Consider the following 15,320-nt stretch of genomic DNA (forward strand, 5'->3'; position numbering starts at 1 on the left):
GTTGGACATATATGACGACAAAATGTTACAAATTAAAACGTATTCCTTATTATGTCATAGGCTACAAAGTTCAAAGTGTTCCAAAGTATACTTAAAGTCCAAGTTAAACCTGAAAATATTTGGCCTACAATAGACTCTGACTAGACCTAGACTATCTTGGGTTAAGGCCACACCCAGTGATGGCGGAACCTTTTTCAAAGTGGGTGGGCCCAGTGGGCTGGCATGCAAAGTCTATCGCAAAGGCATTCGTCTTTTTCTGTAGGTATTTACCTAATTTTAACACGTTTGGTTTGTGAAAGTGCAGAGGAATAGACCCACCCGGCCTCCTGTTTCGCCATCTACGGCCATACCACGTTCATACAGATAACACTTGTTTGAAGCAAAAACCTATCATAACGTATTATTAGTCAGTCTTCAATAAGTTAATGTGAACTTATAAATAATGTCTTCCGCTCTCACAAAGTTTGCCACTTTACGAAATGCTTTCTTTGCATTAAGGCGGTTTACATTTTAGCTTGAGTACGCTTATTACAACGTCCAGCGCTCTCTCGTTTCACAAAAAGAAGAAATTATGCAAATTTAAAGTCCCGATTCTTCGATTCGCTTGAAAGTATTGGAGTCGAAGGGTATTCAGCATTTAGGAACTGTACTAACCAGGAACGCTAAAGACAAGTCGCAGGCAGAACAAAAGCAGAATGTGGGTGCTGGCGAGCGAAGTTAAACGTTTCGATTTGCGCTGCAACAGCGCATTATCGGCCCCGCGCAACTTTACCAAAACGTTTTTGCCAACAATACATTTTCTGAATCAACTTATATTTTAATCGTTTTTTTTTTTTTGAAGTAAATTGAAAATGACTTCAGTTCCATTTTAATTACAAGCCAACCCACGCGTATGACCTTATATTAATTTCAGCTTGATTAATAAACACAGTAAACCCCAAGCCCCCTTCCCCTGCAGTACCACAACCACTATAACTCAGTGCGGAATATTTTTTACTGCAATGCATGGCGTTTGTTGCACAACTACGACCCCGACTTAGCATCTTGGTCCGTCTTTCATTCATTTTTAGTGTGCGTACGCGTGCGCACGTTGGTTAGCGCATACTGCATACTAGGGAATGGGATGTGCCACGGGGAAGACTATTCGGGTTCGCGCAAACCCGAATATCATAAAGGTCGACACGAACGAATCCCGAATCTATTCGTATTAGAACCAAAAAATAAAATTTCCTCCAAAAGTTGTCAAGTCTTGCTTCGAAAATGACGTAATCGATAAACAAATCGCTTTCTTCCGAAAAATAGTGTTTAAAAAACGATCGAAAAAGAAAAATCGTTAGGAAAACGACCTTCATTGTAAGTATTGCTGACTCTAGTTTAGCATTGTCGGGAAACTAGATCATCATTTCTTATTTCTGCGATCATCATCATCTGCGTCAGTTTTCACTGACAGTACAAAACTTTAGCGCTGTCTAAATTCCTGACAAGAGATCAAGCCAATCAGTTATCATTCAATAATTCTCATATAGCTAGTTCGTAGCAAAACTTAAACGTAGAATGAAATAGCACCCATCACCAAGACAAGTGTTAGTGAGGTCACAAAGCAAACAAAAGGGTTGCCACAAAACCGTAATTGCTAAGTTCGCACAAACTGCTAAGATTCAAGTTGCAAACTTAACTGGGATATTGCTTTACCCCAAAATGTAATCGAGGGACCATTACTGAGTTTTCGACGGTAATTACTTAATTACCACACTGAAAAATAAGTCGACATAAAACTTTAAAGTAATTCCAATATTTAACAAGTTTTCGCCGTTTTAGTTCGTACTTCTACGCTTGCAAGCACATCGACACATGCATAGTCTGTGTAAACGCGGAAATGTACCAGCAGACTGTATAATACGATATATAAACCTTACTAACCAAAATACATGTACAGTACCTCAACGCGCACGAAAAATTGATACATACACACTATACATGCATAATCAGAGTTGCCATCGGTTTAAACTCAGAAATAAGGACGACTAGGAAGCGAAAGAAGAATACTACCTTAAACAGTGCACAACAGGAGGCAATCAATGTTCCTCAAAAAAAGAACGAGACACTATTTGCTTGTTTTTAATTTTGATATCTCTTTGGTACAGAGTGGTATACTAAAGGTGTCGAAACTGCCCAGAATATGAACCTCTGCCCTAAAAATATTGACGCTAGTGAAAATAAGACGTCTCTTAGAAAAAAGGACAAAAACATTTTCTAAGACACAGACCTTTAAATTAAGGACAAATCTTAGAAATAAGGACGGTATGGATTTAATGATTTTACACTGCATTTAATGTACACAGTAAAAAACTCTAGCTTTTGCTCTTTCAGTCAACGCGTGCTCAGAAACAAATGGTTGCCTTCCCACGTCACCTGCCAAGCTTTACAATCGACCAGTCGACGTTTTGTGATTTATTACTTCCGCATTTGAATTCTAGCATACAAATGCACAAAATCCTATAAAAGGTTTCAGGGAATATGCTTACTCTAAGTTGCAGCAGGCCATGCAGCCTTTTTAAGCCGGTGTCAATTTTAGTTGAGGTTCAAAACTTTTTCTGATTTGTTTACAGCTTTAAACATTATTGTTAACGTGAGGACGAAGTGCTAAAACAAGCTAACCTTAGACCAAAGAAACTTAGACCTCCTAAAAATGCTGGACAAAAAGGTCTTGAAAAACATTTACTGGAATTTAATCGTGTGATATCTATTTGGTGTCGCTCATTTCCGATTTGTATCAGTTACACACACATTACAGCAGCACACAGCAGCCTTACATCGCAAATCGATCGAAATTTCATGATCATCTTTAATACTAGAATAACGGTAGAGAGGAAATACGAAAGCGTAGGATCTGGAAGAAAAGTAAATATTAGGGCAATTCCACATAGGCCTACAAGTTGTTATTGTCCCTGCTGATTTCTACATTGATTACGTGTAAAACGTCACCATGAAAACTACCTTCAATAGGGAAGTTTTTCGCTTCAATTGCTTATATTGGGATTATCGGGATTTCGTTCAAACGAAATGGAAGTAGATTGGGTTAATGTTTTTCGGGATTATGTAGCGTGGGAAAGTGTATTTTGTGAAAAGACTACGTCCTTCCAATAATTAATTACCTTATTGTACGAGTAACTCAAAAGCATTATAAATCTGGCGGTATATTTACCTGTACAGAACAACTGCAAGTAGTTTTCAGATAACTCGTTGAAACCAAAAATACCGCAATGACTGCACCACAAGAAAAAGTTAGCGCCCCGTCATTTATTGCATTACAATGTATCCACTAGACTTGTACTGAACATTACAACCAAAGGCCGCTGGTCGCATCATACTACTACTTTGTCCCCAAAAATTATCGTAGGAGAAGGCCAAGTTCTTTAACTTGAATGTTTTACATATTTTGGCAGAAAAATGATCAAAAGCTTACGTTGGGTAAGCATATATTTGCGAATTTTACCGCAATTGTTCAAAACCACTTTCATCATAAACATTGAGCTACTTATTTAGTTTAAAGAAATACACTGCATCATCTTTTATAACGATCGTAAAATTAGAATGCTCCAAAAGTAAAATTTATTGTTAAAACAGGATTGCATAAATTAGACACTCTGACGACAAAACGCAAATGCTTAAGCTGATTCTACCAGAACTAGGTGGGGTCTCATCATTATCGTTGGAGGTTATTTTCACTTTGTCAGTAGGAAAATTAACCATCATTGCAGCCAAGTTATTCTCTTCAATAAAATTTATGAGATATGGACTTCAAACTTGTGCAAGTTGGAGCTTAACGCCTATAGCAATCGAACGATCTTCCCGTAGGACAAAGTCGGAATGGGTCAGAATTATGTCGGTCTTATAGTTTTACGCAATACATCAACTTAAAAGTACGTTTACCTTTGTTTGTTTGTTTGTTTTATGACGTCTAGGTTTGGGCTGAATCGAAGGTTAAGATGAAAACATCGGGTTCTTAGGAAGCCAAACATTTTCTACATCCTTTTACCTTAATCTTATTTATAGAGTAAAATAATTCACAGGGACATTGACATATAAACTATACGAAAGAAATATCGTAAATAACCACACTGGTATGAGAAGAACTACAACTATAGCGGTCAAATGTTTGGTGTTTGTGGTTAATTTTTATTTTCGCTCCAGCAAGAATATGTTTCAGCTACGGAATAAACTGAGGAAGTCGGAGCTTCACACGTACGGCAGTCACACGATCTTCCTGAGAGGCGGACTCGGAATGAGTCCAGCTTGAGAGGAAAGATATGCCTGTGAGCAATTCAACATCTCGGATGCGAGCCACGTGCTCGAGCAAAGTCCCAGAAGTCCACTCAGACCTGCTTTGAGACTCCTACATATAACAACAGTAAAACTGTCAACATAATCTGTGTGTATACTCGCCATTCAAGACAACTCGGCTACCAAGACAAAAAAAACTTGCGCACATGAAATTAGTTGACAGCAAAAGCAAACAATCGGCTATAGTTACATCTATGTATCTATGAACTTATGTCTTTGGTTACTGTGTGACAGGGTTCCACTTTGTAGTTTGGAATGATGAAGCTAAGTACATCCAGATTATCTGGCGAAGACGAACATTCAGCAAATGGTGTCCCGACCACTTTACATCTTGTCACGACCATAAAGTAATGCGTGGGGATAGGCGTTGACGTGCTGTCGTTGTTTAAGAACGTGCCATGTCTGAAAAACGACAAAATGCATTCGGTATGTTTTTCTGTGTTTCTGTACATATCAGTAATTTCGGTATGTAGCCTATTTTCGTTAAAGAACCTACGCTTGTAAAACGAATGTCGTATCAGCCAAGCCGTCGTAATCGTAGTCAAACGCAGGGCCCGAAACCACATTGATGCCACCGTAGACATTTGACCAGTCAGCGAGTAATGTGGTCATGTACTTCCAGACTAAACGAAATGTGAGAAAAGAATGAACAAGCTTATCAATACAACTGAAGTATAGCAAACCAAATTCAAACTCTTATAATTTGTTTAAAATAATGTAGAACATTCAAAATAAACTTGGCAGAGCGTTCAAATTCCTGTCACTTTAATGTGACATCACAAAACTCAACCAATTACTTTGGGCAGCAGAATCATACATCGGAACTTGATTGGTTGTTAAAGTGGCGTCGTACACTGCATCTCCATTTGAGAACTCTATGATGCAGAAAAGTTTTAGCCAGGTCATAAATCTCTGTCATCAACTAGGCCTATAACTAGAATTGTTTCTATAGATGGCTTATAATCATATAATCAAATTGTCTAAACTAACTACCAGGAGCAACTAAATAGGCAGCTTGAACTGCGAATGAATAATTAGAACAAGAAGTCATTGCAGTTTTCGAAACTCGGATATCGGGACGACTGCATGATTCGGGAGCTACCAGGTCTCTGCTCTATATTTTGAAAATAAACAAACAATTATGCTAAATAATACTTGTTTGTGGGTACGTCAACTTAAACAAGAGTTGACCATATGAAGTTGACCGCATAGCCTGCTATAGCAGAAATTTTACATGAAATAATTGAAACTTTGAAATTAAACGTCGCAAAAATACAATAACGAAAACGTTCATTGAAGAAATTGATGTTACTTAGTACCTTGTACTCGAGAGTATATGAAGCATAGAATGGCATTTTCTTAATGTAATCATAAGCCATGACGTAGTCGGTCTGTGTTAACAAACAATACTCGAGATTGTCAACCATATTCGCTTTTCCGGCAGCTGACACTTGAGGACGACCGTGTGGCATATTTAGTTCGTGTGACACTGAAACTAGAAAACAAAAACTGTTTTTATTATATGAGCCAAATCCCAGTAAGTTTTGTTGAGAAATCTTTTGGTATAAGATACCTGCAGCAAATAGGGCCCAGTAACTTATAAGGCCCAAATCCCATATTTTTTTACTCAAAGCAAGTTTGATTTCTAATGCGGTTGATTTTGGATGCCACAGTAATATCACGTCGATTGGTGGAGTTTGGGCGGGAAAAGGCAAGAAAGGTCAGCGGGTAGAAAATGACGGCGTTTTATAATTTTGTGTGCATTTTGAATAACGATAGTTAACGATAAGAGCGCACAGATTTTAGGCATCTTGTGATAAAAATAGCTCTTTTAGAAATGTAAACATATGCTGATATGGGAAAAAAATTTTGTATAATTTCAATATCCTTGGTTTCATACAAATGAGTAGTGCTGGTAATAAGGCCCATAAAAATGACTGTATATAAACCTAGGCAATCTCTCATATCATGTTAGTGCAGTTATCATCTAACATTATTTACTGTTGATTGCAAATTGTTATTGCAAAATTGATTTCACTGTGTTACCTTGATGTTTTTACTATATTTCTTTGATGTTTTACCTACCGAGATATTGGTGCAATAGTGTATGCACAATTATGTGGGGTCAGAAGCACTACCTTACGGTATGCCTAGTGCTGTAGAACTTATCTGTAAACAGTTTTATCATGGATTTTTTTGGAAATGTCTTGTAGATAAAATCTTATTTGTGCAATTCTATACCAGGCCTTGTTATCTGGTTCGTTGGGCCTTATTACCTTCACGTGAAGACCAAAAAATGTTTTTGTTTTCTAAATTATTCAAAATTAGTTGCACTTAAGAAACTAAAAATAAATTCGAGTGTAATCATGAACCTTCCCAACCAAATATTTAAATATGGGTTGAATATATTATATTCTTACAGAGTTAAGCGTATTTAAAAATTAGCGGGCCTTATTTATTGCAGGTACCTTAATACTCATCAGCAAAAACAAGTATTCAATCGTAAACAATTAAATAAATAGTTGTTTAAAAAGCAGCTACTATACACAACTCCCAATAACTCACTTGAACTTGCATCCAAATTTAATCTTTGATTGGAAAAAGCTTCATTTAAGTTCTAGAACAAAATATTTTCTTAAATTTAGATTGCATCGTGCCGCAGTACAACAACATTCAGTGTTATACATGACAAAGTTTGCATCCAAGTTGATCATTTGTAACATTCGACTCTGGATAAGGACACTGGTTGGGAACTGGTACAACAGGCTGCGCCGCCAGTAATTTTGGGTTTGATAAAATATGATAAAGAGAACCAGTTGTTCCATTGTTTGGCGCTGGGGACACGTCAATAAGATCTGTAAGTGAGTAATAAACATTTAAGGACTCAGTCTTAGAGCAAACAATACCTTCATGGTCATGGCAACAAAGTCGTAATGAATCGAGTCACTCTGTGCCAAGACCTGACTTAAATTGGTCCTTGTCGATTAGATTTCAGTAAAACCGAAAACCAAATACTTCTTGCATTCGTTCAAACTCATCAGATTGTAACTCCAAATGAATTATGCTTGTTCACGAGAGCGACATGGGGTCGCAAACGAAGAAAACTTTCAACTTTTTATAGGTTTTTGTTGAGAGAAATTATGTTTTTGCTTGCTTTATTGCTTGATTTTAAATATTAATTCACTTGACTTGACTCAAGTCTGATTTCCCAAAAGACTCGAGTCGTTTTTTCCAAACTGTTTAACTTGACTTGAGTCGTAAACAGTCAATGACTTGACTTCTTGCGACTCAAGGTTGATGACGTAGTCACGACGCTGCGTGATGATGTCATAGTGGATCACGTAAAATAACCCGAGGAATTATAACGTTTGAACGCTCATCTGGGAAGCTAATAAACTTAAACAAAAAGTCAAACCATATCATCGTCACTGACCTGCAAGTAAGTTGTAAACTTCGATGTTTTCAAAGGGCTCGGTTGTGTTGTAACTACGTTTAAATCCGGGACCGTGAGCAACAAACAACGCCTGGACGTAAATAAAATATGGCCTAAAAACATTATTGAGGATTTGTTTGTGACCGCATTCCGCCATTTATAACTCACCTCCATGCTTTTGTACTCATTGTCAAAACCATGTTTACCTCCGTTGCACACAGTGTATGAACCTTTCTTCCTTCATAATTAAGTATACTTTGTTAAATATTGCATTACCGGTATGCCAGATTTTAAACAGAATTTACATTCTACAAAATGTAACATTTTTGTGCATCCATATCTGGAAGAATATGGAAAAGTGATACAAGTAAATGTTATACTTTATTTCACATATTCTTTGAAGAATACGTCGCTTTCATTCGGATGATGGGTAATTTAATAACTTCGATTTAATCCAATTACATTTTAATTTATAATTCTAATAATAATGTTTACCCTTCAACAAGCCACTCGTCATCCATTATTAAAAGAACCGGTTCTATTCTGTCGTTGTATGCGTAATGATAACGTTTAGGAAGATACTGGTATTTTAGGAATGACTGAAACAATAGAAACCTAAATGAATGCATGGTATCGATAAATTTTTGTTAAATTAAAAGATTGCCCGACTTGTTTTATACAACTGAAAATAATTAATTTTCTATTTGGAATTTAATTAATAGCTTTTGGTTGCAACCTACCGTTGAAAACGCTAATGACTTTAAAAATACCTTCCAATGGCTATTCTTGTGACTACATCTCAGTCGGTTATGAATTTCTTTTGCATCAAACTTATCCCAGAGCGAAGGGTCTTTGCTTATTCCCCCGTTGGCTCCAGTTCGAGCGTATACGACGTCCATATTGATTCCGTAATCCTCAAGACTTGACTTCCGTTGACAATCACTTGGAGACATACCTTTGTAGAATATCTTGAACTCAGTAGTAATACAGGGACAGCAGACAGTAAAATGCAAAAAAATATACGACTGAATAAAAGATTTTCACTGGATGTATAAGCTATAGCATGAAAGCATTACCATGATCAGACAAAATAATGACATTGACACAATTTTCAAGTCCTCTTACACGAAGACCATTCATCAGGATGCCAATCATGTCATCAGCTGTTTTTATTTGTGGGTTTAATTCGTGGGTAGGTCCGTGCTTATGACCAGCCTTGTCGACGTCATCGATGTACAAGGTAATGAAAGACGGCCTGAACAGAAGCGTATAGTTTTCAAAATTTATTCAATTCAAGTTTTTCTTTCTTTTTTTATGTAAATATATATTCAACATCCTTTGTAAATACATTTCAAACAGACAAAGCAAATTGAAACATTATCAAATTAACATTGTTTTAAAACATTAAACAAAGCATTTTACTCTAACAGCAATATAGACCTAGAGCAGATCAAGATATCACCGTTTGTCAGCAGGAAGATCAAGCCATTTTAACGCTTGGTACATCCTCTCTTCGTTCGGAACACTTCCATCATATTTATAATAATAGTCCGGATACCTGGTGATGTTAACATCCGATCCGGGCCAGAAATAACAAGCGCTTATCTTGCCTTGATTGCTTGTGGTGACCCAGATCTAAAAACATTATTCTGTAAAGATTAATAATTAATTATCTAAGCGAAGGTCGCCATTCTTTAAACAAAATGGCTTTCCATGGCCAACTGAAAATCAAAAAGTATTGGCCACTCACCGGTTCTCCACCCCACCATACTGGATTAAAAGATTCTTCATTTCCAAGACGAAACTCCTCCTGCAATTTGTGATCCCACATCTTATTGTCAATGATACCATGACTTTCCGGATAAAGCCCCTATATGTACCAGTATACAAAAACACAAGTAGCAGAACATTAATAAATTATAGAAGTGTACAATAAAAACAATGTATCCCGGGGTTTTAAAAAAATTGAGAACAATGTAATTACGGTTGCTATCGTGTAATGATTGGGAAAAGTGTTGGTTGGATACACAGACCTCATGTAAGGTGCGTGGATGCCGCATGACGCTGCAAATACAAAAAGTGTGCTTTTATAAAGCGGTTTTGGCTGTTTTTGAGGACAATGTGTAATCTTAGATATGTAACCTGTAATTAAATACTAAAACTTGTTTTATATTTGTAATCACTAATTTGTCCATAAACTGCAGTTGTTAGAACTAACTTCTAATTTCATTAGAACTTATAATGTTAAGTTTTACCGATCTTTAAAAGGTTCGGGGTAAGACCACGATATATGTAATCAGCTCGAAACCCATCAACAGAAAAAAGGATAACTGGCGGTTTATATCTGTAAAGTGTTTCTAGATATAGTTTATTGTGTAACTGGTCACAATTTCTGAATAGAACATATAATTCCATTCCTGTCTATAATATAGAAATTAAATGCTTTTAGTTTTTTTTACAAATCGGTAATGGCTACTAAAAAATAATTTACCTCAGAGCTGCCAATATTGGAACTGAGATTGAATAACTTATAAGAAAACATCCTTGTCCGTTTCAGCAAATAAATTCAACTCTAACGAATAAATTTTAACGAACTCAACTCAGTTCCAATTATTTGGTTTGTTTAAATTAAATGCCAAAAAATTGAATATTTAACAAAAGAAGGCTTAGAAGACAAACTCAACACCATATTTGGCTACCCGGGTGGACATTGCATTTCTTCAAGTGTGGCGCATTCTTCGTCCTTCCACGGCAATTTTCCTACAACATAAAAAATTGGTTTCTAATGAGAAATAAAAGTTATTTGTGAATCATCACAATTTACTATAAATGGTTTCATTTTCATTCGATGTGCAAATGAAGTTACACACCCACCTAAACATGTTTCTTCGTAATCTGAGCAGCAACTTGAATCTTTTTCGCATGTCGAGGTGCAGTTGCACACTGATCTTGTTACATTACATTCACCCTTACATAGATATTCTTTACCTGAAATCGAATGAGATACAGTGGTAGCTCAAGGTTTCATTTTACAAAGGTTCATTTTTAACAGGTTTACCTGCATCACAAACGTCTTCATAATCGTCACAGCAATTTCCAAATCCAACGCAGTCATAATCACAGTAGCAATTAGCTGTGGCAGGTTTAAACCTTTCTTCGCAACGACCCTCACACGACGCTAAGAAATATTTTTTATTCAAGAAGCTACTTCAGACAATGAGTCACTTTTTTGAAAATAATAATTCTATCTAGTAGTTGAAATGATAAACAAGGAACATTGATTTCAGAAGAACAAAACCGGACAAAGTCAAATGATACCTCGCAGTGACGCAGAAACGATTCCCAAAATTAAACTATGAATTTAACTTATAAAAAACGAAAGACCCACTGAAAAAAAAGTCTATCTACAGCAGTGGTATTCAACCTTTTTTGTAAAATCATCCCTTTTTCGGAGTTCTGGGTCAAAATCGCCCCTATGATTATATTCTACAAATGCATTTGCTTCTTGCGATGTACAATATGCTTTGAAATTATTCACACTACACTGAAAATATCACAACTTGGACGATAATGATTACAGCGTCTTTCACCCCCTTAAAGAATAAAATCGCCCCCAACATCAAAAACTCTCACAATTGCCCCCTAGGGAGCGATATCGCCCCCGTTGAATAACCCTGATCTACAGGCATAGAGCAGAAAATTTTTATTCGGCTGTGATATACGCTTATAAGTGATCGCTGGTTCAGCAACTAAGACATAGGTGAGCCAAATAAGGCCCACCGTTATTTAAGGACTCACTAAAAATCTCTATAACGCAAGATTGCATCATGTAAGCTGTGTGTTGTATGCGAGGGACAAGCAGCCTTCTGCAGACATCAGACATTTAATAGTTTCGGTTTTCGCGCACATTTCTTGTGTTATTGTGTGGTTGGAAATTAAGCATGATCGTTGAAATCGGTTTTTATTCTTGTTGTCAGACTTATATGGAGCAATTGGTTTGTTTGTTTATGAAGAAACAGAGTATAATGACTTGACTTTGTAATCAGAAAAGAACGCGGCGGCTAACTGTGAGTGGGTTGGCGATAGATTTAGGACGAGGTTGCACCTGTCTTATTATTTTATGTCTCGGTTACAGTGCAGCGGGGAGATAAAATGGTATTTTTAGACTCATAAGCATCTGGAAAAACAACCAGGGGCGTGCGGTCAGGGGAGGCAGCGCCTAATTCTGGCGAAGGAAAGTTCAACTTTTAAAGTAACGGTCATCGCAAAATAAATAATATTTACAAATGATTAGTTCATATTTTTGGCGTTTTAATAGTTGCGCCATGCTTTTTAACTGTGCTTAAATTGTTTCTATGACAGTAATTTTCATCAAACGCTTATATGTGGTCGAAGTCTCTGAAATACCCGAATTGCGGCAGTGCGGAGCTAACTGTGCCTCACTTTGGACAGTGAAAGTTTCACAAACTGCGCAATACGTGCCTTTCTTCTTCGGCAAAAGTCCCCTTGAAAACAAGCTTCTGTACTGTGATAGACGATTAGAGGAATGCCACAAATATGATGTCACGCAGATGGAGTTTTCTTTGCTAAGGAAATACGGGCATTGCGCAATGTGATAAATTTGTTATAGGCTGTCTAATATAAATTTAACCCAATTAAACTCTATAGCTTAGACCGACTTTTTGCATACTCAACAAGTATTACTTATTTTGTTACTTAACCACCTATAGCATTTTCATGCACATTTCTAGGCACGTGAGTTTTATTCACAAATAACTGTAAAAACATGCTGCATGTTTTCATTTTTATCTGCAGGACACAGTTTCTGTTTGTTATTGAACCAACATTATTGGAAACATTACTCCGAAGAAATCAGTGAAGAACGCAATATCCGCAATATAATATTCCTTAAAACGTAGAGTATTGACAGAATAAAGCCACCGAGGTTGTTGTACCTGATAATCATGTCAGTAGCCATAAAGGCCCATGTTACGACGCCAACTAACCTATGTCATTTGTTCAGAAACGCCTTGCAGTGGTCTAAGTTTAATGAAACAAAAGCGGATCATAATCGCAGGAAATTTCTTACATGGCAATAGTCAAGTGAGACCCCGCGGCCAATAACGTCAAACTTTGTGTTTTGGTTACTTTCAAGAGACTCTACAGTCTACAAAATAGAAACATGTCGCTTGTCGCAGTTGAGCTCAAAAAGCGTTCCAATTATTTTATTTTTAAGATTTAGTTTTCTTCCTAATGTTTTAGAGCAAGAACTATTGTTTACTTGAAGTTGGAAGTTAACGGTCATACTCATGTATCTTGACAGTTTACTACTGCAGCAAACGACTGATGGCATCTTGTTAACGGTTAAAGTGAGAGGCAGATCCAGAAACAAGTTGGCCTTAAATCAAAGGGTAGTTGTCAGTAGACATCCTGGTGAAAAAAATTGTATCAATATGTAGTGGTTAAGCAGTTATTGCCATAAATAAGTGGCAAGAAAACGCAATTTCATCGTTTAATTATGACGAGTTGTTATTACGTCACTATGTGAGGAACAATAGGTATGACACAGGTATTTTGATCAAATACGAAATAGAATGTGTTCTGTGACAGACAAGCAAAAAGTAATAGGTATAATTAAAGCGTACTTAAGTATATAATGAGAATATTTTGCGTTATATAAGCCTGAACTATAGCTTCCCGTTAACGTATTTGAACTCGTTAATTTAAATGATAACCAACAGTACAGTTCAGTCTTCAGCTATTGTCAATAGCGTAGTCCAATTTTAGCCTTACCAGTTTATTTGCTGTCATCTTTGACATTCCTATACTTAAAATAAAGATTACTTGCTACTAATCACCTAATTATGGAGACGTATTCCATCCAAAACGCGTTAGCTAGCCTACCAACCTAATACAAACTCCAGTCATCAAGCATAATGGTTTTTCCATTGTGACATCATAATAACCGCCGTGTTCGTCATAATAGGATGCCAAGTTTGCGATATAATTTGGGCAATAACTCCATAATCACTGCATATATTATTAAAAATCCTTTCACCAGTATTCTTACTGACAACTACACTTTGATTTAAGGCCGAGTTGTTTTTGTCTTGCCCCTTACTTTAAAGAGACTCAGGAGAAGAAATATAGGAATCATATTTGTTAGATGCTCACTAATTGGATTGCACTCGCTGACATAATCCCCACAACAGTTGTCATACTTTTGGCAATCTGTGTTGCATTGACAAGAAAGACTGGAATTGTATGACTCTGCACATCGTCTAGCACAGGAATCTGCGTAATGTGGATAAATGTGACGTTTGTTAAGCAGAAGAAATCTATAAAATTGTAAAGTTTATCATGATCAAGTTACCTATAGAAGCGCATATGGGTATGAACTTATCACAGCAGTTTCTAAACTCTCTGCATCGGTCGTTGCACTGGCAGGGAAGATTGGGATCGTATCTCTCTGTACATCTGTTAGCACAAGAATCTACAAAATATTTTCAATAATAGCTCTTGTCTCTTGGATAAATTATAATCTTTAACAAATCTTGTTTTGAGCCACGTTTACCTAAGGAGGCACATATTGGAATGAAATCGTCGCAACAGTTTTTGTATTTTCTACACCGATCGTTGCACTGACAGATGTTTGCCGAGTTGTACTTTTCATTACACCGTCCTTTACATGAGAGCGGTGTGGTCTGCGCTATTTTCGATATACCTAAACGACAATTTTTGTCAGCAGTCAAATATTATATTTTATAAACCAAGTATAACGCTTGCATTTTCATAAAAAACTATAAAATCCATATTTTCTTCAAATTTCAAACTCAATGGTCTCACTTGTTGCAGAGCATTCACGCAAAACCAGCACCAAGATTGAGAGAAGTAAAATCTATCAAAATTAGAAACTTTTAAATCGAAAAATCAATTAGCACAACACTTCTGTTTTATCTGTCAATTACCTTTTCTACCGAAATCATCTCAATGTTTTGTCAAAAGAATTTTAAAATATAGGCTATGCTATTGACGAAATAACAATTTTCCATAAAAACTGCAAAGTAGGACACAGTTCTGTTAATGTTAACACTTTCTACAATAGTTTAGCTACAGCCGCAGTAAGCAAAAAAGCCCAGCGGCAAGGAATTGTGTTGTTTTGTGACCTTTGCTTCATGTAGCTTACTACTGTACATGAACGCTTCAGGCACAAAAATTTTTCACAATATTTTTTATTCTGGTTAACATGGGATATGCACTGAAAGCCATTCGCAAAGCAAATAAAAGGTTTACATTCGTAGTATCTGACTTGATAAAAATATAGCCTTTGGCTTGTAACCTTTACTATAATTGAGCCAGATCTATAATCGTACACAGCAATGGTACTTACTTTAATTAAAACATATACAGTGGAGGGGGTTCTTGATTTTACGCGGATACATTACAAAGAACATTTCATTACCCACCTTACTGGGATGTATCTAATTGCTATGCGATATTTCATATTTATTATTTGTTATATTATTTACATCCAACCCTTTCT

At 36.4% G+C, this 15,320-nt stretch overlaps 1 protein-coding gene across 1 annotated transcript; it reads right to left on the minus strand.

Moving 5' to 3' along the window:
* Window positions 1-3,574: 3,574 nt before the first annotated feature.
* On the minus strand, window positions 3,575-14,869 carry LOC143444150 (venom phosphodiesterase 2-like). The gene is made up of 25 exons (XM_076943282.1): window positions 14,746-14,869; window positions 14,624-14,675; window positions 14,352-14,501; window positions 14,151-14,270; window positions 13,952-14,071; window positions 10,836-10,955; window positions 10,652-10,765; window positions 10,477-10,537; window positions 10,033-10,121; window positions 9,762-9,841; window positions 9,528-9,647; window positions 9,240-9,412; window positions 8,854-9,032; window positions 8,548-8,732; window positions 8,273-8,376; window positions 7,946-8,015; window positions 7,778-7,868; window positions 7,030-7,199; window positions 6,910-6,961; window positions 5,664-5,839; window positions 5,338-5,458; window positions 5,142-5,219; window positions 4,841-4,967; window positions 4,569-4,746; window positions 3,575-4,396 (listed from the first exon to the last, which is right to left on the minus strand). The coding sequence occupies exons 1-25, from the start codon at window positions 14,761-14,763 to the stop codon at window positions 4,211-4,213; spliced, it is 2,934 nt and encodes a 977-aa protein (XP_076799397.1). The 5' UTR covers window positions 14,764-14,869; the 3' UTR covers window positions 3,575-4,210.
* Window positions 14,870-15,320: the final 451 nt, after the last annotated feature.

The sequence above is a fragment of the Clavelina lepadiformis genome, chromosome 1, assembly GCF_947623445.1.
Source record: "Clavelina lepadiformis chromosome 1, kaClaLepa1.1, whole genome shotgun sequence".
NCBI lineage: Eukaryota > Metazoa > Chordata > Ascidiacea > Aplousobranchia > Clavelinidae > Clavelina > Clavelina lepadiformis.